General features: G+C 34.6%; 1 protein-coding gene across 7 annotated transcripts; it reads right to left on the bottom strand.

Moving 5' to 3' along the window:
- Window positions 1-3,986: 3,986 nt before the first annotated feature.
- On the bottom strand, window positions 3,987-27,312 carry LOC104895288 (glycolipid transfer protein 3). 7 transcript variants are annotated; one of them, XM_048643745.2, is made up of 7 exons: window positions 27,191-27,297; window positions 26,606-27,039; window positions 21,409-21,464; window positions 17,202-17,332; window positions 15,738-15,873; window positions 4,502-4,645; window positions 3,987-4,193 (listed from the first exon to the last, which is right to left on the bottom strand). In XM_048643745.2, exons 2-7 carry the CDS (start codon window positions 27,030-27,032, stop codon window positions 4,158-4,160), a joined length of 930 nt encoding a protein of 309 aa, XP_048499702.1. In that variant the 5' UTR covers window positions 27,033-27,039; window positions 27,191-27,297; the 3' UTR covers window positions 3,987-4,157. The 7 variants fall into 7 exon arrangements, with proteins under 7 accessions (XP_048499702.1, XP_048499697.1, XP_010680069.2 ...); XM_048643740.2 differs by having other exon boundaries at window positions 26,606-27,300; XM_010681767.4 differs by having other exon boundaries at window positions 26,726-27,291.
- Window positions 27,313-27,874: the final 562 nt, after the last annotated feature.

Here is a 27,874-nt window from a genome sequence, read left to right as displayed (position 1 = left end):
TCTGTATTTTCACCATTATAGAGAGTGTCAACACTTAGAGTTAAATGTTGGGGTCACTACTAGAGTTAGTAGTGAGCGAAATCTTATTGTATCAAGAGGTTGATATTTTGGAAAAACAAGAGTTTTTGTTTCTTGTGAACATAGATCTCAGAGGTGAGATTGAACCACGTTATATCTTGAGTTTGAGTATTGATTTAATATAGTTTTAGTTCTAATTTTCGCAAAAACTCAAAACAGAAATTTACGAGCTTCACATAGTGTCTAGCACTGTGCCATAACCGAAGTTTTGCAAAAATCGATTAGATTTCGTCACTCAATTCAACCCCCCTCTTGAGTGTCACCTTGTGTTCCAAAATGTTATAAACTTTTTAGTTGAGTATTTATCATTCATACTCCAATTCGACATATCAACCTGAGTGAGCTCATTCTATCCTTACAAAGGTATTTGACGCCCCAGCTAGCACCTAATGGGGGTTAGGACTCTCACCAATTCCTTTGCTTCACATATATAGTGTGCACCCATTTCACCCATAAGTCATATTTCTAACAACCTGTATGCCATACAAGCTTTCTAATAACAACTTTATTCCATGTAATAATGTTTCTGAAACCAAGCCCACCATCCTTCTTATTCTACACATATCATTCCACTTGACATTTCCACTTTTATCACCAGTAACAGTACAAGCCCATAAGTAATTCCTAAAAATGGAACTAATCTTCCTCATTACAGCACCAGGATGGAGAAAATTTTGTGCCCAATAGCTATAGACATTAAGAAAAAATGAGTTTATTAACTGAGATATGGTAGGATATGACAAATTCCTAGTGCTCCATGATCTTCATCTGCTAGTCATTTTGTCAATGAACAAGTCGAAGATAGTGACATTCGCCGAAAAATCAAGCGAGTGGTCGAGCGAGTTTAAGCAAGCAAGTTGAAGATAGAAAATCAAGTTTAAGCGAGTATAAGCGGTGGGTTCAATATGTTCGAAATTATGAGAAAATCGTTTTGATATTTGGTAATGTTTTCCTTTGCCTTTTTCTCCTTCATCAGTGTTTCAATTTTTTCGCAGATAAATCTTCTCTTTTTCTTTTACTTTTTTGTCATCCGTATCTTAATTTTTCATTACCCTGTCTCAATTATTCCAAATATGTTTGAAGACCTCCTCATCTTTTGATTTTCGTCTATGTCTTAATCGATGCTTGTGAATTTGTTCGAATTATAAGAACGAGAATGAAGATCAATACTTGAAGGAAGCACCAAAATCTGCAAGTGGGTGGGTTAGGTTATGTACAAATTTTGGTACTATAATAGTTATTGATAGATTTGTTTTCAATTAATGGTTGTATTATATATGTTATGAAATTCCAAGTATTTCTACAAATTCTTTCTTTATTGTTTATTAATTTCTTCGATTTTCCATCCTCTCTACAAATTCTTTGTTCATCTTTGAATTTCATATTTTTAATTGGTTTCTATGGTTGTGGGTTGATTTTATAATTTTTTTTTTAAAAAAAGGGGAATTTGCATTGCACTTTGCTCATGGTTGCTGCTTCATGTGGTGCTGGGCTAAGAATTTGCATTGCGCTTTGCTCGTCATTCAACGCATATAGCTCGAGAATCGTGTCGGATCCTAATATGACGCTGATCATCTATGTAAGATCTACGTCGAGGCCTGTGGCGTCACACCCAAGTCCGACGCAATGATGGAGCAAGTCATTATTTTTGTACTAGTGTTTGATTCTTGTTCTTCCTACTTTCTTGATTTTCCTTTTGTTCCTTCTTTTAGGCGTCCTCCTTCTCGATATTTGCATAAAATTACACCATATCTTGTGCATGCTCCCTCTTTACTTGTTGCATATGGTATCTTCTTTGAAATGTGTGCCAATGCATTTGACAAACTTTTTGTGATTTTTGAATGCCTATTTACTAGGAAGGTCAAGCTTAGGACCTTAAATAAGCCTTTGTCGGGTAACCCATGATTTATTGATTTCATTTTCTTTATTTTGATCTTTCTTTTGATTGTGAAATGTATGCTTGTTGGGTTGGATGTTTCTTCCCTTTCACCCTCCCTTTGATTGTCTTGTTTAAGCATTGAGTACAATGCTTTATTCTAGCTTGGGGGGAGTAGCTATTCGCTAGCTTAGGGGAGGTGTATATACTTTATTTCTTTACTTTTCGCATTTAAAAAAAAATCAAAATCCAAAAATATTTCCCTTTAATTTCTTTTCTTTTTCCTAAAAAATGAAAAAATTAAAAAAACAAATGAAAAAGATGTTTGGCAAAATCCAAAAAAAAAAAGAGGAATAACGAATAGTACAAAACATTTTGTGTCCAAGGGAAGATTCTTGTTGTTGGCAATTTATGTGGATATTTTTGTTTTGATCATATGGTAGATGAGTATAGGTGTTGCCATCGGCTGCTTGTTTATGTAATTTAGGGCGATTATAGATCAATTAATCTTTGTTGCTTGATTGTCTACTTGAAAAAGCATTCTAAAGTTGTAAATGTTGTCAAACTTAGTGTTGAAATGATTCGAATTATTTCTCTTATGGAAGTTGTACTGGCCCTAGATGAATCTTGAAATTGTCTCTAGTGTAGAAGTTTTACTTCCGAATAACTATTTTAAGACACATAAATCGATTGTAAGAAAATCGTGTTTAATTATTCAGTCTAATGAGTGGAGCCAATGAGCCGACAAGGCATAATAAGCCTATTAGAGTCCATGAAAACAAAAAAAATATCGAAAAAGAGTCAGTAAGTAGTAACTACCACATGATTTGAGAAAGTGGGTTAGTCGAAATGATTGATTAAGAACTCGAAAATATAATAAGTAGATTTTCCTAGCAATGATATTATGGCTTATACATGAGACTTTAGACTAATTTCTCAACCATTATAATCATACAGTCATGGTTTTCTTTTAGCAAAAGTCAAATTTAGGGAGTTTATGTGCACAATAGGTAATTGAGATCAATTTAGGGACCTTCTTAATACATTTGATAACGATTGTGACTCTCGAATTCCTTAGTAGACTCTAATTGATGGAAGAAGCTTTTGATAGTGTCAATTTTGCACCTTAGATTAGCCTATCCCCTACATTCCTAAGTCATGGATACATATTGATGATGGTTCTGCTTTGAAAGTTTGCTTAATTAGATCGTTCATTGCTTTGTAAACCATGTTTAAAGAGGTGACTGTGGCTTATTATCTATGTTTGTACTTGATTAGAGTTGTGGGTTAAGACTCTTAGGATACCCTCGCAAGATCTCACTCGCCCTCTAAAGCGATTTAGGGGTTTAAAGAGCTTGCATACGCTAAATGCAATTGTCATTCCTACAAAAGTGACTTAGTTTATATTCTCATCTCTTTTCTTATTACTTTACTTGAATACTCATTCTCTAGCTTCCTTTGTGTTTCAATTTGGTTTTTTGCTCGAGAAAAAGCAAAGGTTAAGATTTGGGGAATTTGATGAGTGCTTAGTAACAACCTAATTTACCCTTTGTCACAAAGATATTGATAGATTGGACATAAAATTATTAGGTTTTATAATAGGTCCTTTTTACCCAAATACTTAGTTTCATAAGATGTATTTTCTTTTATCATCTCTGTTTCTCTTCTCTTTCAAACCCTAACCTTTATCAGTGATTTCTAGACGGTTTCCACCGGTTCATATCGGTGGAAAGACCCAACCATTGTTTTCTTACTCTATTCTTTAGTTTTGTTTGCTTTTAAGGTTAATGATAATGTTTAGTCATTTGTGAGTGACTTTTCTCCTATGAAAAATAGGGTTTTTTCTTCTTTCTTTCTCCTTCAAAAGATAGATTTTTCACACTCTGTCTCCTCTTTGCATTGATTTCCATTGTTACATTAAACAGAAAGATCTTTAAAATATGTATGATGTACGTAGTATGTTTTCCCCCTTAATTTCTTAGCCAAAAATAGGTTAAGTAATCAAATATGAAAGGAAAGATAAAACAACTAATTAAGTAATGAATTATTGATAGATTTATATCCTTCAATAGAATGAATATTCACATGAAAATGACATACATTTTGCCATCAAAAGAAGAAAAGGCATAGCCTAGATAATCAATCCCTATATTTTAGTATGTACAAGAGTACGGTTTTAATATTTGCAAATTGATCAATGTCCTTAGGTTGACTTGAGTTTCTCCAATCCATATGAACTCTGTAAGCATAGACATGAAAAGAAAAGTTGAGTCATTATCAATTTTTTTTGATGAAAAATTTTCACCCTATCTTTCTAAATTGTTTTTGGTTAATTTCTTTTACAATTATGTCATCATGAAAGCTACTTCGTAATTTTTTTATTTTTAAAAAATAAGCGACTAGGAATATATTTACATCAATTTCAATGAATATTGTAAAATATTATTAATAATCAAAATTCATAAACTTTAATACTAGAAAGAATTGCCATAAGCCTTTACTTATCGTTAATAAGTATTGATTCTCAATATAATAATTGGTACTTACCAGAATGGAGTGTAGATCTTCAAGTAAAGGCTCGAGTAAGGAGTTTAAAGTTTGAATTTCTTCTTTAAATGTGTCGATATTTTCACCTTTGTCCATGAGTAAACTGATAAATGTACCAGTTTCAGGTACTAGTTTCAAAGCTACCTACATCACAAATCATATTCATACGTCATTCTAGATTAATAAGCTTTCTTGCATGAAAAAGGCTGATCATTTGATAGTGACTAATCAAATACTCCTTGCATTCTTCTTAATTTACTCATTTACTTTTTCATGGTTTCCAAGACGTCTATTTAACCTTTAATATATCTCCAATTATGCATAAATTTATAAAATTTGATTATTTAGATCTAAGTATTGGAATAAATCTAACAAGATCCCACATAATAATGTCTACAGTTAAATATTAGCATTTAAATACAATAAAATCAAAGCTAATGAACTTTGACATTGAAAAAGCAAAAGGGTAACCTAAAATGAAACCCAATGGACTAGATTATAGTGGAACTCTGAAGTTGTGTGATTTATCTTACTTTGTACATATGCTTGTGTATAATATAGATGTGCATGACATAAATGGGTGGTTTTTTAGGTTTTCTTATGTTGTGCAGATTAAATGTGGGATCCTAGGAAAATTTTCTTGCTTATTTGTAGAATTTTCCTTCTTCTTTTCGACTGTTTGGTTCTGGATTTTATTTCCTAGGTTTATATATACTGTAATATATAGCTCACAGTCGTTTTTGTAATAAACACATGTTTGAAATATAGAAAACTATAGTGGCATTTCAAAACATGTAGACCAAAACACAAAGTTTTAGCCTTTGTTTTCTTTATGGTATCATAACACAATTTATTCTGAACTAAACTGACAAACTTTAAGGTTGAGAAAAAAAGAAACCTTTGTTATTTTAGATGGCAGGTAAATATGTTGAATCCTTATTAGGATCTACTGTTTGTGGTTGTTAGTGAGAACCCAACATCATCCTTGGAAACCATTGTGTTCTGTGTAGGGGTGTAAGTGGATTGGACTTTGCCAAATCTAAATCCAGTCCAAAGTTTTTTGGACTTGAGAAATTGAGTCTAGTCCATTCCAATCTAAAACTTTTTTCTTGAATCCGAATCTAGTTTAGTCCAGTTTGATTATTACATAATATTTTTTTTCTTATTTATGCTCACAATATTTTCTCATGATTGATCATTGAAATTTGAAATATTAGGCACATTACATCTATTCCAGAACGTAAGCTACATACATATTTAAAGTCTTATAAAACGCAAATTGCAAACTAAAAAAGGTACCAAAAATGCTAAAGTAACTTTTGCCTCTTCACTTTTCAGTTATCACTTTGACTTTTGGAAGGGAAGTTAATACTGTGGCGCCAGGTAAAAGAGTTTAGAGAGAGTATGTTAACAAGTCCAAAATTTCAACTAAAATTAAGAATTTTTTTGAATATACATTATATGCTAATAGTTTTTTGGATTGGAATGGACTTATTGGACACTAAAGTAGTGATGCTAAATTTAGTTCAAAAATATTTTGATTCAAAATTTGAGTGTAATTCTAGTCCAAACATTTTAAATTCTAGTCCAGTCCGACAAATTTCGACTGGATTGGACTCTGGACTTTTCATATTCCGAAAACTTTGCTAATTGGAGTAGGAATGTGAAGCCTCCATTGGGAGTAAAGAACAAGATTGGTTTTTATATGAGAACTGCAAGAAGCCAAGTGAGAAGTCAGAAGATCTCTACATATGGGTGAGAGCAGATTATATGGTCAAAATTTCGATTTTGGCAACAATGACACAAGATATTCTTGGGAGTTTGGTGCTTGTTGAATCTTCTAAGCATATTCAGAAAAATATTGTTGAAAGATATGTACAAACCAATGCACCACAACTCTACCAACTCAATAGTTTATTGAATGAGGTGCAATGTTATAAAATTGCTAGGGAATACAATTGTAAGTTAAAGACTTTCACGGACGAGATCACACGTCCTAAAGGCATCCATGAATAATGCAGCTACAATATTCTAAAGAAAGTGATGAAAATGAAGGCATCAAACAAGTTGATGAAGTTTCACATGGGTTTAAATTGTATATAACTAGATGAAGATAAATTTCTTGTCTATGAAGCTTTTGGTACCAGTGAACAAGGCTTAAAGTCAGAAGTACAACTCGTTGTTGGGAAGGAAAGAAACGTTGGAGCTTTGCAAAACTTTAACAAGAATGATTATAAAAGGAGAAAGATGAAGAAGGCAACTAAGCGATGTGGACACTATGGTGTGTAAGGTCATATAAAAAGGAATGTTTCAAGCTTGTGTTGGTGCACCTCTATGGTTCAAAAACTTACAGAAATAAAAGGACAAGCAATATGAAGCAAGCAGCTAATGTTGGAAAAATCACAACATTCAAGAAGAGGATACAACTCTGGATATGGGTATGGAAAGAGGAGAAACAAGTAGAGGAAAACCAGACAGTGCCTTGATATTTGTTATAATGCAAGAAGTAATGAATTCAATGGGAGAGAAGTAGAGTTACAACAACTTTGCACGTACAATATTATCCTCAAATGCTATAATTTGTCTTCAGAATGATGTAAATGCTTGTATAGTTGACTCTAGGGCTAGTAATCACATGACTGGCAACAAAAATTTGCATGCAAACATAAGATTACTTAGAAAATATATTCGATTGGGATTGCGATTTGAAAATGGTGGAAGTAGGTATGCGAACTGATAGACACGCTCACTTTTTGAAATGTGTTATTTGATTTCAGGAATAATATTTTGTCTGTAAGTAAATTGATCATGCAAAGAAGCATGATAAAATTTATTGTTATGAACATGGGTATGTTTATTACAAGACCATATCAATAAAGAGAACTTGATACATGGGAAGAATGAGGATGACCTGCATAAACTGAATCAAGGAGAGAAGAATGAAGTGATGATGGAGAGGAATAAAGTGATGATGGAGAGGAAAGTGACGATTGAGAAGAAAATCTATATTATAGAAAATGGAGTAGGAGAAGAGAAGAAGACTAAGAATAATGTGAATCTAGAAATAGTTCATGCTAGACTAGGTCGCATATCTTTGTCCAAAATGCAACATGTTGAATTGTTGGTATTTGCAACTATAAACACTTGGAATACTATTTTTATTATACTTTTTCTTTTGCCAAAGATTAGTGATTGCCTTTTATACCAAGTAAAAGTATTGCTAAAACGTATTTAATTTAATTAATATTGATCTATGAGGGCCTTACATGGTCAAGGTAATAAAGGGAGCTAGTTATTTCCTAATTATTGTTGATGATAAAATTAAAGTTACATGGACATATTGCTGTAAAAAAGAAGAGCACGTGAAGGAAATTATGAGCAATTTCCTTGCTCGTGTTGAAAATCATTTTCACCATACAGTGAAAACTGTTAGACAATGAAACTGAAATTGAGCAAATTAACTGTACAAAGATTCTCTTTGAAAAAGGGAAATTCTTTCACCAAAGAGGTGTGGGTGGAGAGGTAAAACACAATAGCAAGGTGGAAAGGAAGTACATGTTCTTATTGGAGACTACAAAATCTTTAGAAATCCATGCAAGTTTGCCAAGTTATTTGAGGGATAAGTGCATTCTCTCTACAACTCATCTTAATAATTTGCTTCTCATTGTTGTTTTGAGATGAGTAGTTACTGAAGAAAAATCCAAGATATGATCACGAAAGAGTGATACGAAGCTTGTGTTATGTAAGTGGAAGTAGAATACCTAAACACAAACTTAAATCAAAAGGAATTAGGTGCATTGTTATTGAGTATCCATACTGCCAAAAAATATACAAGTTGATGGATTTGAAGACTTACAAGATCTTTGTGAACATAGATGTAGTTTTCCATGAGGGAGTTCTTCCTTTTATCCTAAATGGTGAGGATAATATGATTGATAAGGTGTTGAGAGATCCTGATGACAATATGATTCCTAATTTGGAACAAGATGTTATGTTGGCTAGTAATGAAGGAAGCGATCACGAGAATGAATAAATTGTAGAGAAAGAACCATAACAAGTGATAGAAAGTGAAGAAGTTATATGGTGCATCAAGATACAAATAGGCAAAAAGTAAATGGAAAAGCAGTTGAGGCTCAAAGGAGGTCAACAAGAACTAGGGTACAACCACAAATATACAATGATTTTGTGCTTAATATTCCTATCAAAGGAAGCAAGAAGGACAATGATTCTTTTACTTCTTTCATGAAGACAAACATTGAGTGCAGAATTATGTATTCAAAAGTTTATGTGGCTTCTTTGAACAATGTTTACAAGTTAAAGAGCCAAATAGTTGCAAGCAAGCTTCACAAGACCCTAGATGGAGGGAGGCAATGAATACAAAATTGAAGGCCTTGGAAGCAAACCAAACGTTGGAGATGATTGTTTTACCTGAAGGACACAAGGCCATTGACTAGATTTGGGTGTATAGGACTATTCAGACTAGGGAGTGTTGAAAGGCTTATATCCAGGCTTATAGCAAGGAAATATAGACTAGTACAAGATAGAGATTACAAGCATACTTTATCACCTGTAGCAAAGTTTATAACTATTAGGAGCTTGATTGCCTTGGCTACAATTAAAGGTTCGACACTCCATCATTTGGACATGAACAATGCCATTTTCATGGTTTTCTAGATGAGGAGGTGTAGAAGAAGCCTCCACAAGAATACTATGAGAATCAAGGAAGGGTTTGTAAGCTCAAGAAGATTATGAATGGCTTAAAATAAGTGGAATGTTGAGCTCACAAAAGCTTTGATCCAATTTGGATCCATCGATGCAAGATGGACTATTCTCTTTTCCCTAAAATTAAAAGTGGAAAGGAGATTAAAGTACTTATGTATGTAGATGATTTACTGAGTACAAGGAATGATGAAGTTGGAATTACCAATGTAATTGGTACTTTAGATAAATAGTTCACAATCAAAGACTTTGAAGAAATGAAATACTTCCTTGGGATAGAAGTCTGTAGGAATGCAGACGAGACCATATAAAAGCAAGTTTGTGCTTGATATCATTCAAGACACTAGAATATTCGGGTGTATAGCAGCTAAATTCCCCTTCCATAAGGGAGTGAAATTATCCATTAATCATGGTCAAATCATGGAAGATCCTAAAGTTTACATAAGACTCATTGATAGGCTACTATATCCGAACCTTACAATCAGATATCTCTTATTCTGTGTAATAACTCAGTCAATACATGAGTTGTCCTAAAAAGCGGCATATGTAAGCAGGTTTACATGTAGTGAGATATTTGGCAGGTACAATGGAACATGCCTTTTCTATCCCAGTAACTTTGAGCTTACTAATTCTGCTTATTGTAGCTCACATCGGGGTAGCTGTACATTGATAGGAAAATCTCTCACTAGATATTGTGTCTTTCTAGGACAATCTTTGAGTTATTAGAAGACAAACAAACAAAACACTGTTTCCATGTCTCCATGTGAAGCCGAACATAGGTGTATGTCATACACCACAAGTTAGATTATTTGCATTAATGGAATAGTTGAAGAATTTTATATTCATATACCTACTTCCATAGACTTATTTTGTGATAACAAGACATCATATCACTTGGCACAAAACCCAGTGTTCCATGAGAAAACAAAAGATGTAGGTTTTGATTTTCATTATGTTAGAGACAATGTGTAGGCAAGTTTCATCCACAATATTCATATAGCATCCTTCTTGTAGTTGATGGCTAAATCTCTCATTAAATATCATCATAACCACCTTTCATCCAATCTGGGCCTACTCTTAGCAGCTTCACCTTGAGGGGTGTTTAAAGTTGTGCAGTTATCTTGCTTTATACATATTTTTGTGCGTAATTTAGCTGTTCATAACATAGATGGGTTCCTTTTTAGGTTTTTATGTTGTGTTGCATTCACCAGATTAAGTGTAGGATACTCAAAGGATTCTCTTGTTACTTTGTACAATTGTCCTTCTTTTGGACTATTTTATTCAAGGTTTTAGTTCTTAGGTTTATTATACTGTAATATATAGCTCATAACCATCTTTTTAACAATTAGAACACAAGATTGAAATATAGAACGACATTAATGGCATTTAGCAACGATAAACAAACACACATAGTTTTAGCCTTTGGTTTCTTCAAGAACTATTTTGATAATTTCAATTGTTGTTGGTCCCACCTTGTTCCTCTCCGTGTTCGGCAATGAACTAGTTTGATATAATATTTGTAATTTTATAAAATAAAGGCATTAAGTTTATGTCAAATATTAGGATATCTTTTGAAATGTGACCTTATGGAACCCATCGAGGGATGCAAATGCGCTAATATGCTAGAAAAAGAGGGTGCTAAATAACCACACACGCCCAAAATTTTACCCAACTTGAACATGAATGCAATAGTATTTTGTTCAATGAGATATCTAGGGCCAAAACATGTAATACATTGGCATAACTTGAAGTACTTGAACTATTAACCATCAAGAAAAAGCAGGCCATGTCAAATCCAAAGTCCCAACCTAACGAATGACTCGAATGTTGAATATAATGCTTCAAAGTAGTGGGATCGTGGATTCCTAAATTATCTAGTTCACTTGCAACAATTTAGTTTTATCAACTTAGTGGGTCGTTATTTTTCCAATCAAACGATATTAGCCAGTCATGTTGTTAGTGGAATAGTGGGTTTAGATAGCCTTGAAGTTAGGAGTTAGTTTTTTTATATGCATGCTTAGTTTGTTTTGCTGTAAGCCTATTTAAAGAGTCCTATGTACTACAGGTGACATTGACTAATTCAAGATATTGCATTTTTCTATCTTATGTTGTTTTATATTTCTGTCTATTTTTTATTTCAACATGGTATCCGAGATAATCCAGGTACGATCCTTAGCCAAACATACATTTACACACAAAAAAAATCAGTCGTGAGACTTGAGTGTGAAAATGCAATGAGCATTAACAGTACCAATATTAGTGCGTAAGAGTGGTAGTCAATGGTGCTAATCTGAATTTGCAGCCATTACTTCCAATTTTCAAGGATGAAAAATTTTACCTTTGGAGCATCAAAATGCAAACGATGTTCAAATCCTTAGAGTGGTGGGATATTATCGAGAATGGATATGAAGAACCAACAGAACCACCGGTGGTCCTAGATCAAAAGTTGCGTGAAAATTAAAAGCATTGTTTTTCATCCAAACAACAGTAAATGATGACATTTTGCATCGGATTTTATCAGCCAAGACATCAAATGTGGCATGGGAGATTATCAAGCATGAGTATTTCGGTGATAAAAAGTAATTGTTGTGAAACTACAATCCTTACGTTTCGAATTTGAAACTCTTCACATGAAGGATATAAAACCAATGCAAGGTTATTTGTTTAAGGTTGCTGGTCTTGTGAATCAAATGAAATCCTATGGTAAAGTGATTAATAGTAAAACAATTATTCGTAGGGTGTTGAGGAGTCTAAATAGTACGTTTTTTTACCAAATACCCCCGACAAATCAAAAATACCCTTGAGCTTTCGAAAACGTGCACCAGATGCACTTTCTCTAACTTCCGTTAACTCACTGTTTTATTTACCATTTTGCCATTATCAACCCTAAACCCAAAAATCTAAACCCTAATCCCTAAACGTAATCTAAACCCTAATTCCTAACCCTAAAATCAAAACCCTAACACTAACCCACCCCATCCCCTCCACCAGCCCCCCACCCCTTTCACTCCACCACCGCAGCCCCCCACCCCCACCCCCTGCCAATCCAGCCCCCCTCCCCCTGCCAGTTGTCGTCGCGGCCGAATTCGAGTTAGCGTCGCCACCACCGGCCAACCCCGCAGCCACGAAACCCCTAAAACCAAAAAAACCCAGCCACAAATCCCCTAAACCCACAACCACCTTAACCCAGCCACAAATCTCCTAAACCCACGACCACCTTAACCCAGCCACGAATCCCAGTCGATTTTTCTCTCTCCTCCATTCTTTATTTTTCGATCTTCTTCAGTTTGAATATTCGATTTTGATGCCGAGGGGGAGGGTTCCATTTTCACGCTCTCTTTCTCCTCTGCTTTTCGAGGGTGCTGTTGGGACGCAGCTGCTAGTGGTTCTTTTACGCTCTTCTTCTGTATCCTGTTTCATTATCGTTGTTGTTGGCAAGGGAATTCGATGGGGTAGGGCAGGTGTAATCGATGGGGAGGGAGTGGGGGACGGGCAGCGGCGGTGGACGGGAGGGGGTAGGAGAGGGGTTGCGACTGTGGAGTGGAGAGGAGGGGGAGGGGGTCGGGGTGGGATGTGGTGGAGAGGGAAGAGGTAGGGGCGGGTAGGGGGTTAGGGTTAGGGTTAGGGTTAGGGGTGGTGTTAGATTTAGGTTCAGGGTAAGGGTTTATGATTAAGGTTAGGGTACAGGTTTATGTTTAGGATTAGGGTTAAAATTAGAGTTAGATTAGAGTTAGGGTTAGTTTCGAATTAGGATTTAGGGTTAATAATGGCAACATGGTAAATAAATCTAATAGTGAGTTAACGAAAGTTAAAAAAAGGGCATTTGGTGCACGTTTTCGAAAACTCAAGGTTATATATATGGTGAATTTTTGAAACATTGAGGGTATATGGTGAATTTTTTAATTTGTCGGGGGTATATGGTGAGAAGATCGAAATAAGTATTATAATCATGTGGTAGCTACAATTGAAGAGGCAAAGAACTTGTTGACATATAGCTTTGATGAATTAATGTGTTACGTGTTGTCCCATGAAGTAAGAATTAAGAAATCTACGGATGAAGACGTAGAAGAAATTAAGGGGCAAATGTTGAATGAACGGCATTATGAGGAAGGTCTTAGTGATGGAGGTGGCTAGGATCGTGATATAAGTAGTTGTCGTCGCGACCGTAAAGAAAGTGGAGGACGCGGTTAATTTGACGGACAACATCAATCTATTGCGACATTAAAGGTCATTAATAAGACCGATCTTGGGATAAGCAAAAAGACGAGTAAGGTCAACAAACAAAATTTTGCTCAAAAGGTTGAATAAGAAAAGAACATGCTCTTCTAAAGGATTGTGCGTGGTTAATTAAAAGAAGTGTCGGATATAGTAATTCAAACTAGTGGGATCGTGGATTCCTATATTATCTAGTTCAGTTGCAATAGTTTACTACATCAACTTAGTGGGTTTGTTGTTTATCCAGTCAAAATATATTAGCAAGTCAAGTTGTTAGTGGAATAGTCGATTTAGATAGCCTTGAAGTTAGGGGTTAGTTAAAGATGTTCATGCTTATTTTGTTTTGGTGTTAGCCTATTTAACAAATTCCTATGAACTTCGGTTGACATGGAGTAATTCAAGATATTGCATTTTTTTTATTTTATGTTGTTCTACATTTCTATCTAGTTTTTATTTCAACATCGAACACTATAAAACTAATTACTCTTATCAACCTAATTATAGGATAAAATCACTAAAACCTACGCCTCCTCTCTCCTTCTTTTTTTTCCCTCTTTTTCTCTCTTCACTCTACAAAATCCTAATTTTCAATCTAGGGGCTATCGCCACTCTTTATGACGGTGATAAGTCCCTTTTCACCTTTGTTACTAGTTTTTTATGTTTATGTTTTTAATAAACTTCAATCTCTCTCTAATGAAAACTGTTTCTACCCATATATTGGTTATATCTATCCATATATTGGGTTTTATCTCTCTCCATCTGAGAGTTTGAAGACTTTATTTTTGGGTTTTTGTGTAATTCAAGAGGTTGATTTGTTGATCGAAATTTGTGCGGAGTTGTAACAGATGTCATGACTTCGTTTACAACCACTTGAATTGAATCCAGTTCTACTTCAAAACTACTAAAGATCGATAGACCCCCTTACAGAAGGCTGCATCAAACAACGATGTGAAAGACGAGGGTTTTCAGAAGAGTTAGATCTACTCAACGATCGTGGTTTTGTCATATTACAAAAGTGTTTATTTCATTTTGATATGTATTTGTTTAGTTTTGACTATTATTGTAGGTGTCGTATGACTTTGAATCAATAAATTAATGTTAATTTTTTTAAATTTTTTTTGATAAAATCGCCTCGCCTTGCCTCGCCTCATGTGCATGAGATTCATGTGCATGCACAGTTACAATGCGCTATAGTAAAAATTTCGATAACTATGTTATCCATAATTTATCAATTACTTTGCTGAATGTGATAATTGTTGCCATGTAAAGAAGTTTTACCTCAAGATGGCATAAATCATGGGTCTTAATTAACTTAAGACATGGGCTTATTTGGTTCATTTTCACATAAAAAGAAACGTAGGTGAGGTCGAGCTCATCATGTGGGCCTAGTAGGCGTAGTAGCTATAATTGTTTGGTTTTGAAGTGTTAGCCTTATTTGGTTTTGGAGTGTTAGCCTTTGCTTGTTTTTTTTTTAAGTATTAGTTTCAGGGTGTGTTCGATAATAGTTTTTAAAATATTTTTTATGTTTGAATTAAGTCAAAACTCTAATAATGATGAAAAGTAGTATTAGGTGAAGAATTGTGAAAAGTAATATCAGGTGAAGCAAGGATTGTCAAATATATATAGTTTAGTTTATTTCTGTGATTTTTCTAAACTAAGAATTACTTTCACAAAACACTAATTATCATAAAAGTAATTTTAACTGCGAAAACGTATATTTTTAAATTCTTTGAATAATTTAAAAGATTTGTTTGGCAAAAGCTATAACAAGTGAACATATCCTCCGCAGTGTAGTGGTTTACAATGTTTATACTTCCTACGTAACGAAATCGATGTTACACTTTTCAAAACACACTTTTTTAGGTAATTTTTTGAATAGGAGAGAGATAGAGAGAAAGAAAAAAGGAGACACATGTGATAGGAGAGAGATAGAGAGAGATTGTTGCCCAAAAAGAAAGTGTAACATCTATTTATTACAACCATATTTAAAAATTGTAAAATCTATTTTGTTACGGGAAAAGTATGAAATTTCATTCACCAATACCTAATCTCTAACCCCCAAATTTTTATTGACATATTCCAAACACGTCCTTATTATACTATAGGTGATTCCTAAGTGAATATTTTCACGTTGTTTATTTAGATGCATAATTGGGAGTCCCCTTCTATATTTGTGAAAATCAAGGTCCTTAAAACTTGATATAAGTAAATTAAGATTGACTAATTTGAAGATCGGTAGTTAATTACTTGGGTGTATAACTTTATTTTAAGAGGGGAGAGGGGTGGAGGATTAGGAATTTACTTTGTAAGCAGTTGCTGAGATCCATCCATGCCAAGGTTTCAAAGTAGTCTCGTAAGAGTTGCCCACAATCAACTCCATGCTTTCCTTTGGTTCATCGGCTAATTTTTGAAGCAAGGCTGCTGTGAAGTCCAAGGACCTTTATTATCCACATGAGGAAAACGATATATGTCCCATGAATATGGTGGTTTATATTATCATAAAAAACAATAAATTAAAGTTTCTTAATTACTAAGTCATGTATTTGATTCCTGCGAAAGTGTGAATAATTAAGACAATAGGAGATTTCCCTAAAAAAAAAACAAAAGAGAACTCGAAAATAATTCCTCTATTTCATGAATAACTTTATAATAATAGTAGTCTCAACTCTCAAGTGTATAGCAACTGAGTGTTAGTGCAAGGGCCAAGGAGTAAATTTATCAAGTGGAGAGCTTGTCTTTCGGCTTCATGCAATGCATCCATGTATTCATGCAAGTTGCCAAAACTATTGGAATCTACACGCACAAAGACTTATTTCCGTACTAATTGCAAGTTTAGTATGCATGCTAAGTATTATATCCCATTTAATCTATTGCGGACTATACAATTTTTTAGGAATTAGGATAAAGACAAGTACTTATATTTTTTTTCCAAATTAATGGAATTATTACTTTTTATCAGATGTAAAAGAGTAAAATGGATAGTACTATCTAATGCAAAGTAATTACATCTATCCATTAATGAGGTTATCCGCTCTTAATAGACAATTTAAAATGATGTCAGTGTCAAGTCGGATCCCCTTATTTCTTAAATCCTAATGGATGATATTTATCCTCATGATGCCATACATCATTCAAGATTATAACATCATTACCATCTTCTTCAGTTGTATGAAATTTTACTTTACAGGCTCTTTTTTTTTTTTTTTATCTTACCTACCTATTTTTTCCCAGTTTTTAGACAAATATTTAGATATCTTTATATCAATATTAGAATTATTATGTAAAGTTGATATCTTTATACTGTACATCGCTTGTTGAGATGAATTTAACAAGTTGATCTCACATGATGACTATATATATTTTCTATATATATAATAATAATTTTCTTTTGTACAAAACTTGTAACTTTGACAAAAATATTTCAAGTGAGCATGATAAAATAAAATTTCGAGAGTATCCCGAATATAAGGAGTGAAAAAGGCATAACAGTCGTTGTTTGGCCCTACGGCTGCTAGAATAAGTTGCCAGTGCCACTAATAGTTCACCCAAAGTTTGATGTTATCCAAGCAATTAATTATATGGTCATGTACTCATAATGCTACGTACTATTTATCACTTGTCAGTCATAATATAACTACGTCAAACGATGTTCTTTTTGGTGCATATAAACTACTTACTTCAGTATAAAACTATAAATGGCATATCTTTTTTTTTTTTAAAAAAAAAAACTATAAACGACATATAAAGTAATCCACATAAATCATACCTGGTAAGCCAAACCAATGCTTTGCTACAGCTTTCACCCTTTTTGGCATTTCGTTCAACTGCTTCTTTCTTTAATATCTCAACCAAATTTGAATACTTTGTCGGATCAGAATCGCAAAGCATCTCCAATCTCTATGGTCAGAGTTCACGAAACATCATAAATAACAAATCAAATTAATTTAGATTTTGTTTATGAATTAGGTAAAACTATATCTATTATGAACAATGAGTTTGTTATTAAATATGATATGGTAAGCAATATACATGCTACTATAGAAATACATGGAGCCATGTTCAGAGAAGACAAAAAATGGACTACAATTCCTTGCATTTGGCAATAGCCAGATAACATATGACAGCACAACTTAATTTACTATGCTCCATGTTAAACTTACGTTTTTGTACTTTTAAATGATTATATCAAGTGAACATATTTGGCGGTTTAGATTTTGAAAACATGAATTGGGGCAATGCATTAAGGAAGGTAATAGATCAGACAAAATAGAATAAAAAAATGAAGTTGCTTGTAGAATAGTAGTAAATGTTAGGCCCACGAGTCCACCAACAGTTCCACCATTAATATGATATTGTCCGCTTTGGGCCTATCCCGCACGGATTTGTTTTTGGGCTCCTTCCCAAAAGGCCTCATACTAATGTAGTTGGTCAACTCTTATAAACTAGATGACTTCTTCTTATCTCTCTGATGTGGGACTTGGGATGTATACCCAACAATCCTCCCCTCAGACCAAGGACCACAAGCCTCCCCTCCGGTGATAATCCGTCTATCATCTTGTACCGCCGCCTACCTGCGGAACACGCCGCCTGACCACCACAATATCAGGAGGACTTTCGACACAAGGCACCAAACACTGGTTTCCCATCGCGAGGTCACACTGAGAGCTAACCACATCTCCTTAGATACAAAATTCCACCAAAGACTTGCACTCACGCCTTAGAGCTACATTCGCTCTGCACCTTGCGTACTCCAGCAAGCCGACCGTACCATTATATGCGTGTTCTCCCAGCCGAACCGCGGCTCTGATACCACTTGTTAGGCCCACGAGTCCACCAACAACTCCACCATTAGTATGATATTGTCCGCTTTGGGCCTAGCCCGCACAGATTTGTTTTTAGGCTCCTTCCCAAAAGACCTCATACTAATGTAGTTGGTGAACTCTTATAAACTAGGTGACTTCTTCTTATCTCTCTGATGTGGGACGTGGGATGTATACCCAACAGTAAATGATGTAGCCATTCCATAATGTTGTTCTGATTTGCTGTTTCTAATACACAAACCAAAGAATAATACTTTTTTCGTTATAAAATAAAGAAAATAGTTGTCGTTTTAACCCGCTTAGCTTAAAAATAAACGAAATATAAATTTATTTGTTTTTTTATAATTTAAAATTTATTTTATTTAATATTTATTTTTCTCTATCTTTTCATCACATGGGTTCTCTCTCCTCTCCAAAATCTCCATACGAATCCTCTATATTTCATTTAAAGTGGAATGGAGAAAATATTAAGTATCGGTAATGTGGTTGGATGATTATTTTTTCAGGTTGAGTGGCAGTGTCACACGCAAATAATATTAAATGATAAACTTAAAAGAGAGTGTGCCATATTGTGGACTACATGTGAGCCATATATAAATATTAAATTATTATAAATATACCAAATACGGATAAAAGTAGAATTTTTTTTTTAATGGAAAGTTCTTAATATCGAAAGTAAGAAGAACTTTGTGGAATAGAGGGAGTATCATCTAGTTAAGGAGGGGAGGGAGAACAGGGAAGTGCCCTTACCCTCATCATGCATGGGGTAATACACTAGTATCGTATTATCGTAATAAATCACCTTGAAGATCGATGTTGGAAAACTATAACCCAAAACGAGGGTAATAATTCTCCCCTCCTTACCCAATAATTAAACTAAATGGAGATAGGATAGTCATTTTGGGAAAAAAAATTATGTTTAATATAAATGGAGTAGCTATCTGAAAACTCTTCAAGAATCAAAGTGGAGCAACATAAAAGAAAAAGAAAAGAGAATAGACAATAATCTCATCTTGAAAGTTACACTTAATTGTGTTTTTTTAGAACCATACTCTATATATCGTTATATTAAATATTATATATACTTCTAATTGAATGATCTTTTTGAAACTCTGATGTTATGTAATACAAAATTTGTTATGATATTACATGCTTATCTGGCACTATTCATGCATGCTTCTTGAAAGTGTTCTTTCAAATAGATAGTTAGATTTTTCCTCTTGGCAATTGTTAAACATACTTTCTTTTGATAATGTATGTTATTAGTAACATTACTTTTCCCCCTTTAAATATCTTGATGTGCCAATCAGTTTTAAAATAATATCAGTGAAGGATTATATGAATCTTACTACTAGAATAAGGAGCTGGAGTAGTAGAAAGTTGGCTTATCGGGGCAGACTAGTCATGGTGAATTCTGTGTTGTTAAGCATTAAAGTATACTGGTTATAGGTGTTTATCATCCCTAGGAAAGTGATTAATAAAGTGGAGAGCATTTGTAGAACCTTCATGTAGACTGGTGAGTCTTATAGTGGAAAATCAGGTTATGTTACATGGGTTAAGGTTTGCTTGCCTAAGTAGCAGGCAGATTTGCCACTGGAATACAGCTGCTATGGGGACATATGTATGGGCAATTGCGTCAAAGAAAGACATTTGTCTGGATTAAGTGAGTAAGTGAACTCTATGTGAATTGAAGAACAATAATTGGTGGGATTACCAATCTCCAGTGGGGAGTAGTTGGTACTGGAAGAAGGTTTGTGGGGTTAAAGATATACTAAAAGAGGTGATTGTAGTGACTACTATGATTAAGGTGAATCCTTACTCAGGTTGCAATATCTATTCTAGTTTGATTGGGGATCTTGAGTTCTTGACAGAGTTCAGTGGGATAAACAAGTTTGGAACATGATAACAATTCCTAAAGCACAGGTTTTTCACTTGGCTTGCAATGAATAACAGACTCCAGACTACAGCAAGGCTGTTCAAGATTAGTATAAGTGATTTACTCTACATGTCTCATTTGTAGTATATGCCAAGACCATATGTTGTTCTAATGCAGTTATAGTCAGGCACTCTAGAGGCAGATTAATCAGTGGCTGCAGAATGGCATCATGGTCAACACAATTGCTCAAATGGTGCGTTCGATTAAAAGATGCCGGAAAAGCAAATTCAAGAAGCGTGTGTACTCAACTACCCTTGCTGCTGTCATTTATAATATTTGGACGGTTAGGAATGAAGTGTATTGGGAACAGAAAGATGCATCTATGCATAAAATTGTTGATGGTATATACTAATAATGCCAAAGAAAATTTTAAAAGGTGATAGAAAATGGATGAGGCAAATCACTCTACAATGGTGTAATTAGTTGTTCCTAGCTTTGTTGGGGAGGGTCCAACCAAGTTGGTTTTTCCCATCAAAGTCTTGATGTTTGGTTGTATTGTTTTTTTATTGTTTGTTATAAATATCTTTCTTAATTAGCAAAAAGAAAGCAATATTACTTTTAACCAAAAAAAATATCTATTTTGACTATTTAGAGATCCAACTTTATCATCAAACTCCCACCCCACACCCCACCTCCCCCCTACAATTACACCATCTTTTCATATTGCTATTGACTATATTGGAATATTTGTATCCGATGATTTAATGGTCAAATTAATTTTTTGTCAAACAAAAAAGTTACAAACATTTATTGAAAAGTTACCCTTATTCTATAAAAAATTTCATGAAGTTAAATTGTTTGTAACTTCTCCATAAATTATTATATAAAAAATTTAATGAAGTTAAATTGTTAAACAAAAGCACTCAAAATCAAGCAATATACAGAAGAAATTACTTCGTCTGACCAAAATTGCAAGGTCAAATGATCTGAACGGACATCAAGCTTAACTATACTACATATGCACAATATGAGTATACACTTGCGAACATATATGGAGTAGTGGATAAAAGTCGTGTAATAAGATGAGAGATCACAAAATCAAGTTTGTTATATTTCTACATAGTTATACACTTATACTTGGTATAGGGAGAAGGTTTATATCTCTCATGATTATAACATCATGTAATCAAATCGTCGTTAAGGCACTTTAGTAACTTTTGCCTAATGAAATCAGCTTTCAATTATTGTTTAAGCAACAGCGAGTACTATATGCTTACCTGAATGTTCTTGTAAATGTCTTGTCTCAATACAGCCATGGTAGGACCTATCTTATCTGCAAGAATTTGACAGAAATACGCAAACCATCAAAACTTTATTGATAATAGAATTATAATGATTTCAACATATATCGTCCTCCTTACTATGGATAATTGTATACGTGCTTACACTTAACAAGGAAGTTGAATATCTAATCATGGCATCATGCACGGACAAGCTACATTACAAGGAATATATCTGTTACATAGAAATACAATATGATGCTCAATGTTGGGTATATGGTAGTATATGAAGCTCATGGAGGTGTATGGGTGTGGAGATGAGGTTGCGTAGAAGAAAAACGTCATTTGGGACATAAGGCCAACTTTGAATGGACATATCTTTCAATCTATAAATGATTTTGAGGTGATTCAAAGTGGAGGTGATAGCTTGTTCCGAGAGCTTTCCAATGATAGGTCATACGTCCAATTCCGGTGAGAAACGAGAAAGTTATGACGATTTTACGAAGAACTGACAAAACTGACGGGTTCTGTCCGCCCGCGGGTTGTCGAGCGCGGCCGCGGGGTGTCGAACCGCAAAGCCTAGTTTTTCCGGTTTTTTGGTATTAATGAGGGTATAAATATAAACCCTAATTATGTTTATTCATAATTCATCATCTTTAAACACATAGTTTGAGAGAGAGAAAGCTTTAGAGAAGCTCTTGAGTGCTTTTGTAATCTCTATCAAACTTCATCGATTCCTAGTGCAGATTCGTGGTTTTTCTCCCAGTTCTTGGGTTTCCACGTAAAATTTCTGGTGTGTTCTTTCCTGTTTTATTATTTGATATTCTATTATTGTTTGCTATTATTCTTAGATTGATAGTCAATAGAACTTACAAGTGGTATCAAGAGCTAGGTTTGATTATTGTCTAGATCTAGAATAATTAACAATGGAGGATTCAAAGATTAGAATTGAAAGTTTGATGGGACAGATTTTGGATATTGGAAGATGCAAATAGAGGACATCTTATATCAGAAAAATCTTTATCAACCTTTGTCTGAAAAGCCTGCTGAGATGGAGGAGGCTAAGTGGAAAGTACTGGACAGACAGGCACTAGCGGTGGTGCGTTTGACATTGGCTCGGACTGTGGCGTTCAATGTCAAGGATATCAAAACAACGGCTGGATTGATCAAAGCACTGTCAGATATGTATGAAAAGCCCTCTGCAATGAATAAGGTATATCTGATGCGCCGTTTGTTTGGTTTAGAGATGAATAATGGTAGTTCTGCTGCTGAACATATTAATGAATTTAATTCATTAATAAGTCAGTTATCTTCGGTTAATATTGCCTTTGAGGATGAAGTGAAAGCCCTAATTTTGTTGTCCTCTTTACCTACTGCTTGGGAAACTGTTGTAACTGCTGTTAGTAATTCCTCTGGTAAAGAGAAATTGGTTTATGATGTTGTCCGTGATCTGATTTTGAGTGAGAGCATTCGAAGGAAGGAGAGTGGAGAATCATCTGGAGCATACAGTGCAGAAGGTAGAGGGAGGGGAAAAGGGAGGAACTTTCAGGGAAAATGGAGTCAAAGGGGGACCGGAGTAAGTCAAAAGGCAGGCTAGTGTTACTTGCTGGGGTGTGGTAATGAAGGACATTTAAAGAGAGATTGTCCTAAGAAAGTGAATGGGAAAGGGAAGAAGAAGGTTCAAGAAAGTGATGATGAAGAAGAAGCATCAACTAACTGGTTTCTGAGTACGATTCCGATGCTTTGATGGTAAGCATGGATGATCAGGAAGAGTTGGTTGGGTGCTCGGGATCATGGGTCTTGGATTCGGGTTCTTCTCATCATTCCTCACCATGCAAGGAGTTGTTTCGGAATTTCACCGGAAAACTTGAAAAGGTCTACCTTGCGGATGGCAAGGCAGTGGAAGTCATGGGAAAGGTGATGTGAGTGTGAAACTCACTCATGGTGGCTCGTTGGAGTTGAAGAATGTCAATTTCATCCCAAGGTTGAAGAAAAACTTGATATCGGTAGCCCAACTTGCTACATCGGGTTACAAGGTTGTGTTTGATGGTGGTTCTTGGAAGATTGTCAAGGGAGCAATGATCATAGCTCGTGGGACAAGGACTGGAACACTTTACACCATGGGGAGCACAGTGAAGGGTCCGGATTGGGATGAAACTTCATGTAAGGTGTCGTTTGGTCGGAAAACTATCGATAGTGGGCCAAGGGATGAGAACCGTGGTGAAGCGGTATCCCGGTGGCAAATTGACCGGTAAGCGAACAAGGTGAAGACGGCACACAAGCATGTAGTGCCGGAAATCCTAAGTGGAACAAAGGGTGTATTGTTCGAGTGGGAGCAATGTGAGTTTGCTTATAGAACAATGAGAAGCTTCTTTGGCTTAGGTGGTATTGGTTTTATTGAAGTTTGATGAGACTTCAATGTGCTTCTTTGGTTGGAGAGGAAGTGATTATCTTCTTTAGTTGTAGAGGAAGGGATCTTCATTTGGTTGTGCTTGTCTCTAAGGTGATCCGACCTCCGGGGTAGGAGGGTGTGTAGGTTCATGGAGTGATGGTGCAATGATTTGGAGTTTAGTGATTAAGAATCAAAATCGGTGTAGACTTTGATATCTTTTGAATTGGAGTTGGTGCAAACTTCAATGTTAGTTTCCTTGGTGTAGAGGAGATGTTGTCATGGGATGCTTGATGTATGTCATGGTTTGGACACGACTGAGATTGCTTTTGCAGTGGGAGTTGTGTGTAGGAAGATGAATGAGAGGATGATGAAGGTATGAAGTTTTCTTCACTTACACCTATCTCCAAGTGGGAGATTGTTGGGTATATGGTAGTATATGAAGCTCATGGAGGTGTATGGGTGTGGAGATGAGGTTGCGTAGAAGAAAACGTCATTTGGGACATAAGGCCAACTTTGAATGGACATATCTTTCAATCTATAAATGATTTTGAGGTGATTCAAAGTGGAGGTGATAGCTTGTTCCGAGAGCTTTCCAATGATAGGTCATACGTCCAATTCCGGTGAGAAACGAGAAAGTTATGACGTTTTACGAAGAACTGACAAAACTGACGGGTTCTGTCCGCCCGCGGGTTGTCGAGCGCGGCCGGGGTGTCGAACCGCAAAGCCTAGTTTTTCCGGTTTTTTGGTATTAATGAGGGTATAAATATAAACCCTAATTATGTTTATTCATAATTCATCATCTTTAAACACATAGTTTGAGAGAGAGAAAGCTTTAGAGAGAGCTCTTGAGTGCTTTTGTAATCTCTATCAAACATTCATCGATTCCTAGTGCAGATTCGTGGTTTTTCTCCCAGTTCTTGGGTTTCCACGTAAAATTTCTGGTGTGTTCTTTCCTGTTTTATTATTTGATATTCTATTATTGTTTGCTATTATTCTTAGATTGATAGTCAATAGAACTTACACTCAATTGTAAGATTTCAATTTCGACATTATTATTATTACTTCTCTTGTGCTTTTATTTTATTACACTCTAATCTTCTACTTTTATATGTTACATGTTACTAATAGTCTCTTAAACACCTACAGACCATTTGTATATTTAATTACGTATTAACAATAATTACACAAAGTTGAATATTTAAAATTACACATCTAGACAAGTTTAGTAATTATATTGTAAGAAATTACAGTTAAAGCTGGAAACATAGGGTTGGAATATTTGAATTTAGTAATTGTGCACATAAATTACTCATCTCGAAGGGTTATATAGGTATAGGCATGTAGGTGTAACTAGGAGTGCTTATAGCACGAGTCATTCCCGAACTGTGCTGAGTTCAGCGTTGCTCGTTTATTGTTTAGTTCGACTCGGCTCGGCTCGGCTCGTGAGCTCAATAAGTGAAGACCGGCCCGAGCTCGTGAGCTTCTCTCAAGGCTCGAGCTCGATTTGAGACAAATTAAAAATAAATCAATGCAACATTAAACCAAATAAAAGATTCATATTCGACATTTAAAAAAAATGTTGATAGCTCTTGTATAATTATAGACTAAATTCAATATTGTAACATGAATAAATAAATTTTACTTTATTTTTACATACTAACCAAACAAATTACTCACAAATATAAATAAAAATGGACAAATTAGATCTAAAAGGATACAAAAAGAAAAATCATTAATTGTTCAATGCAAAAACATGTATAAAAGGATACAAATAATCTCTTTATTATAAAATAATAATTGCGAGTTTTTTCACGAGATTTTCAAGCCGAATTTGATCTTGTTCGGCTCGGCTAGCTCATTAAGTTCTCGAGCCGAGCCTGAATTTGAGCTACCATGTATCGAGCTTTAACCGAGCCTAGTAGGAACAATTCACGAATAGGTGTAGCTCATTATCCCCCCCTAGGTGTAACTAATAGCAATTTTAGTAGATACTTTTTCTGTATTTTTTAATCATTCCAACTTACTTTTGTACAATCTCCAATGCACATCTTCAACAGTTCATATCTCTAAATTGGTATTAGTAAAATTATAAAAAATTGATATTCTTAAACTACACATCGAGATAAAACTAACAAGATCTTATATGAATATATTTTTTTTTATATATAACAATCACTAAACATGGTCAAAGTTTTAACTATAACTAGAATATTACAAGTAAAAAAGACAAAAAAAAAAAAAAAAAAAAATAGAAGGGAGTACTATAAAGACTCAATGGTATTACCTTTCACACAACACATAAATCATGTACATTTTCTCCCTCTGTTAACTTCTAGGGTAGGGAATTGGAGAATAATGTACGGGTGAGTCGTATCTAGGGTAATAATACCCGAGGAAAAGTTCAGCAAATCAACAACCAAACAACATGCTCCTTCCCACTTTAAGTTACAACTAAGGAAAAACTACTAACCCAAGAAAACATTTAGACATAACTACGTAAGTAAGATAGAACTTTGTCTTTTTATGTATATACTCTACATACATTCGAAACGTCACAAAAGAAAAAACCTATATATATGGAATTCTATTATATAGTCACATGCTGTGTTGCCCCTATCAAATATCAAGTGCATCTTAACATGATTAACTCGTATATACAAAGCAGAATTTTCGAAATTATATAGACCACATATATCCTACCTATACTGCTATACAGAAAGATAGTAGAAATTAAAAGAAAAAAGATGACATGATAAATTTGTGGTTAGTTGAGTAAAAGATACAAAACGACAATTAACATACATGAGGTATCCACAAGTCTGATATTGACGAGCAGGTAACTAGCTAAAAGTTGAAAGCAACTGCAAACAAAAGCAAATTCAATAGTAAAGTTCATTTTGATGGTTGAGAGAAAATAATTACCAAGAACTTGAATGAGGAAAGAGCATATTGAGAGAAAAGGCCTTGTGGGTATGTTTGAAACTACCAATTTTTGTTGATCATCACTAATTTCTGCACCAACAGCAGCAGCAGCAGCAGCAGCAGCAGCAGTCGTCGCGGCAGCTGCAGCAACAGTTGCTGCTGCAGGAGGCTGAGCCTTCTTGTTGTTGTCGTGGTTGTTGTCGTCGTTATTTCTTCTAGTACGACGAATAAGTTTGATGAGTAAAGAAAGCTCTTCAATGATAGATTTTACTTCTGTTTTAGTTTCCAACTCTCTTTTCCTCTTCATTTTGACTCTGCAATAAGCTCTGTGATCTTAATAAGAGAAGTCTTAATCTCGTTGAATATCTGTGCGTATATATATATAGATAGATAGGATTGGATTGGCGGTGTGTTTTATAAAAAAATTGATACGAAAAAGAGAGGCAAACTGCCTAAGAAGCTTACATATTTTATTATCAATTCCAAGTCTTTTCGTTTGTTAATGCCTGTTGACAAAAAATAGATATAAAATTCCAAGTCTTTTTTATGCTCTTTTGAAATGTTCTCAACTTATAGAATTTTTTCAACTGTTTTAATTTACATGATTAGCTCTTCTAAAATTAGAATTGATTCAAGAAAAATTACACGTAGTGACATAATGACGACCCAAGTTACAATCATTGAGATGATCATTAGAACGAATTTGATACACTAAAAATTTAACTACTTTAGACAACTATTCGCATTAATCACTAATTTCAAATTTTCGCTAAATTATTTTGCTTCAAATTACTAAAACGGAAAAAACTTTTGGATTTCATTGGTTTCCAACTTAGTGACGAACATACAATCCATGGTAAAATCTTTCATGAAAAACATAATTGGGGCTTGATTCCACAATCGAGGAAAGCAACATAGTCTAATTACTACATTTAAAACCTAAGGTAGTAAATTTCACAATCAAGCAGAGTTAAGGGGGTAATTTTGCCACTTTCATATCCGACCGTATTATACTATTATGTAATCTCGTGATTACAAATCATCATATTAGATTAAGATTAATAAACAAAAATCAAATCTTTAATTTCACGCATAAGGTAGCAATTGATGTCTATAGGGCCATAAAAGTGTTCGATATATGATTTCGTG

This window comes from Beta vulgaris, chromosome 1, assembly GCF_026745355.1.
Source record: "Beta vulgaris subsp. vulgaris cultivar EL10 chromosome 1, EL10.2, whole genome shotgun sequence".
Classification (NCBI taxonomy): domain Eukaryota; kingdom Viridiplantae; phylum Streptophyta; class Magnoliopsida; order Caryophyllales; family Amaranthaceae; genus Beta; species Beta vulgaris.
The sequence above is the reverse complement of the archived record's forward strand: the minus strand, read 5'-3'. Positions and strand labels throughout refer to the sequence as shown.

Excerpts from the sequence above, each read along its gene's own strand:
- LOC104895288 (XM_048643740.2), bottom strand. The coding sequence starts at position 27,032 with ATGAAGAGGAAAAGAGAGTTGGAAACTAAAACAGAAGTAAAATCTATC. Across the intron at positions 4,646-15,737 it reads TCTCAGCAACTGCTTACAAA|GTAGCTTTGAAACTAGTACC; the intron begins GTAAATTCCTAA and ends TTTGTGATGTAG. Across the intron at positions 4,194-4,501 it reads AAGATCTACACTCCATTCTG|AGTTCATATGGATTGGAGAA; the intron begins GTAAGTACCAAT and ends CTATGCTTACAG.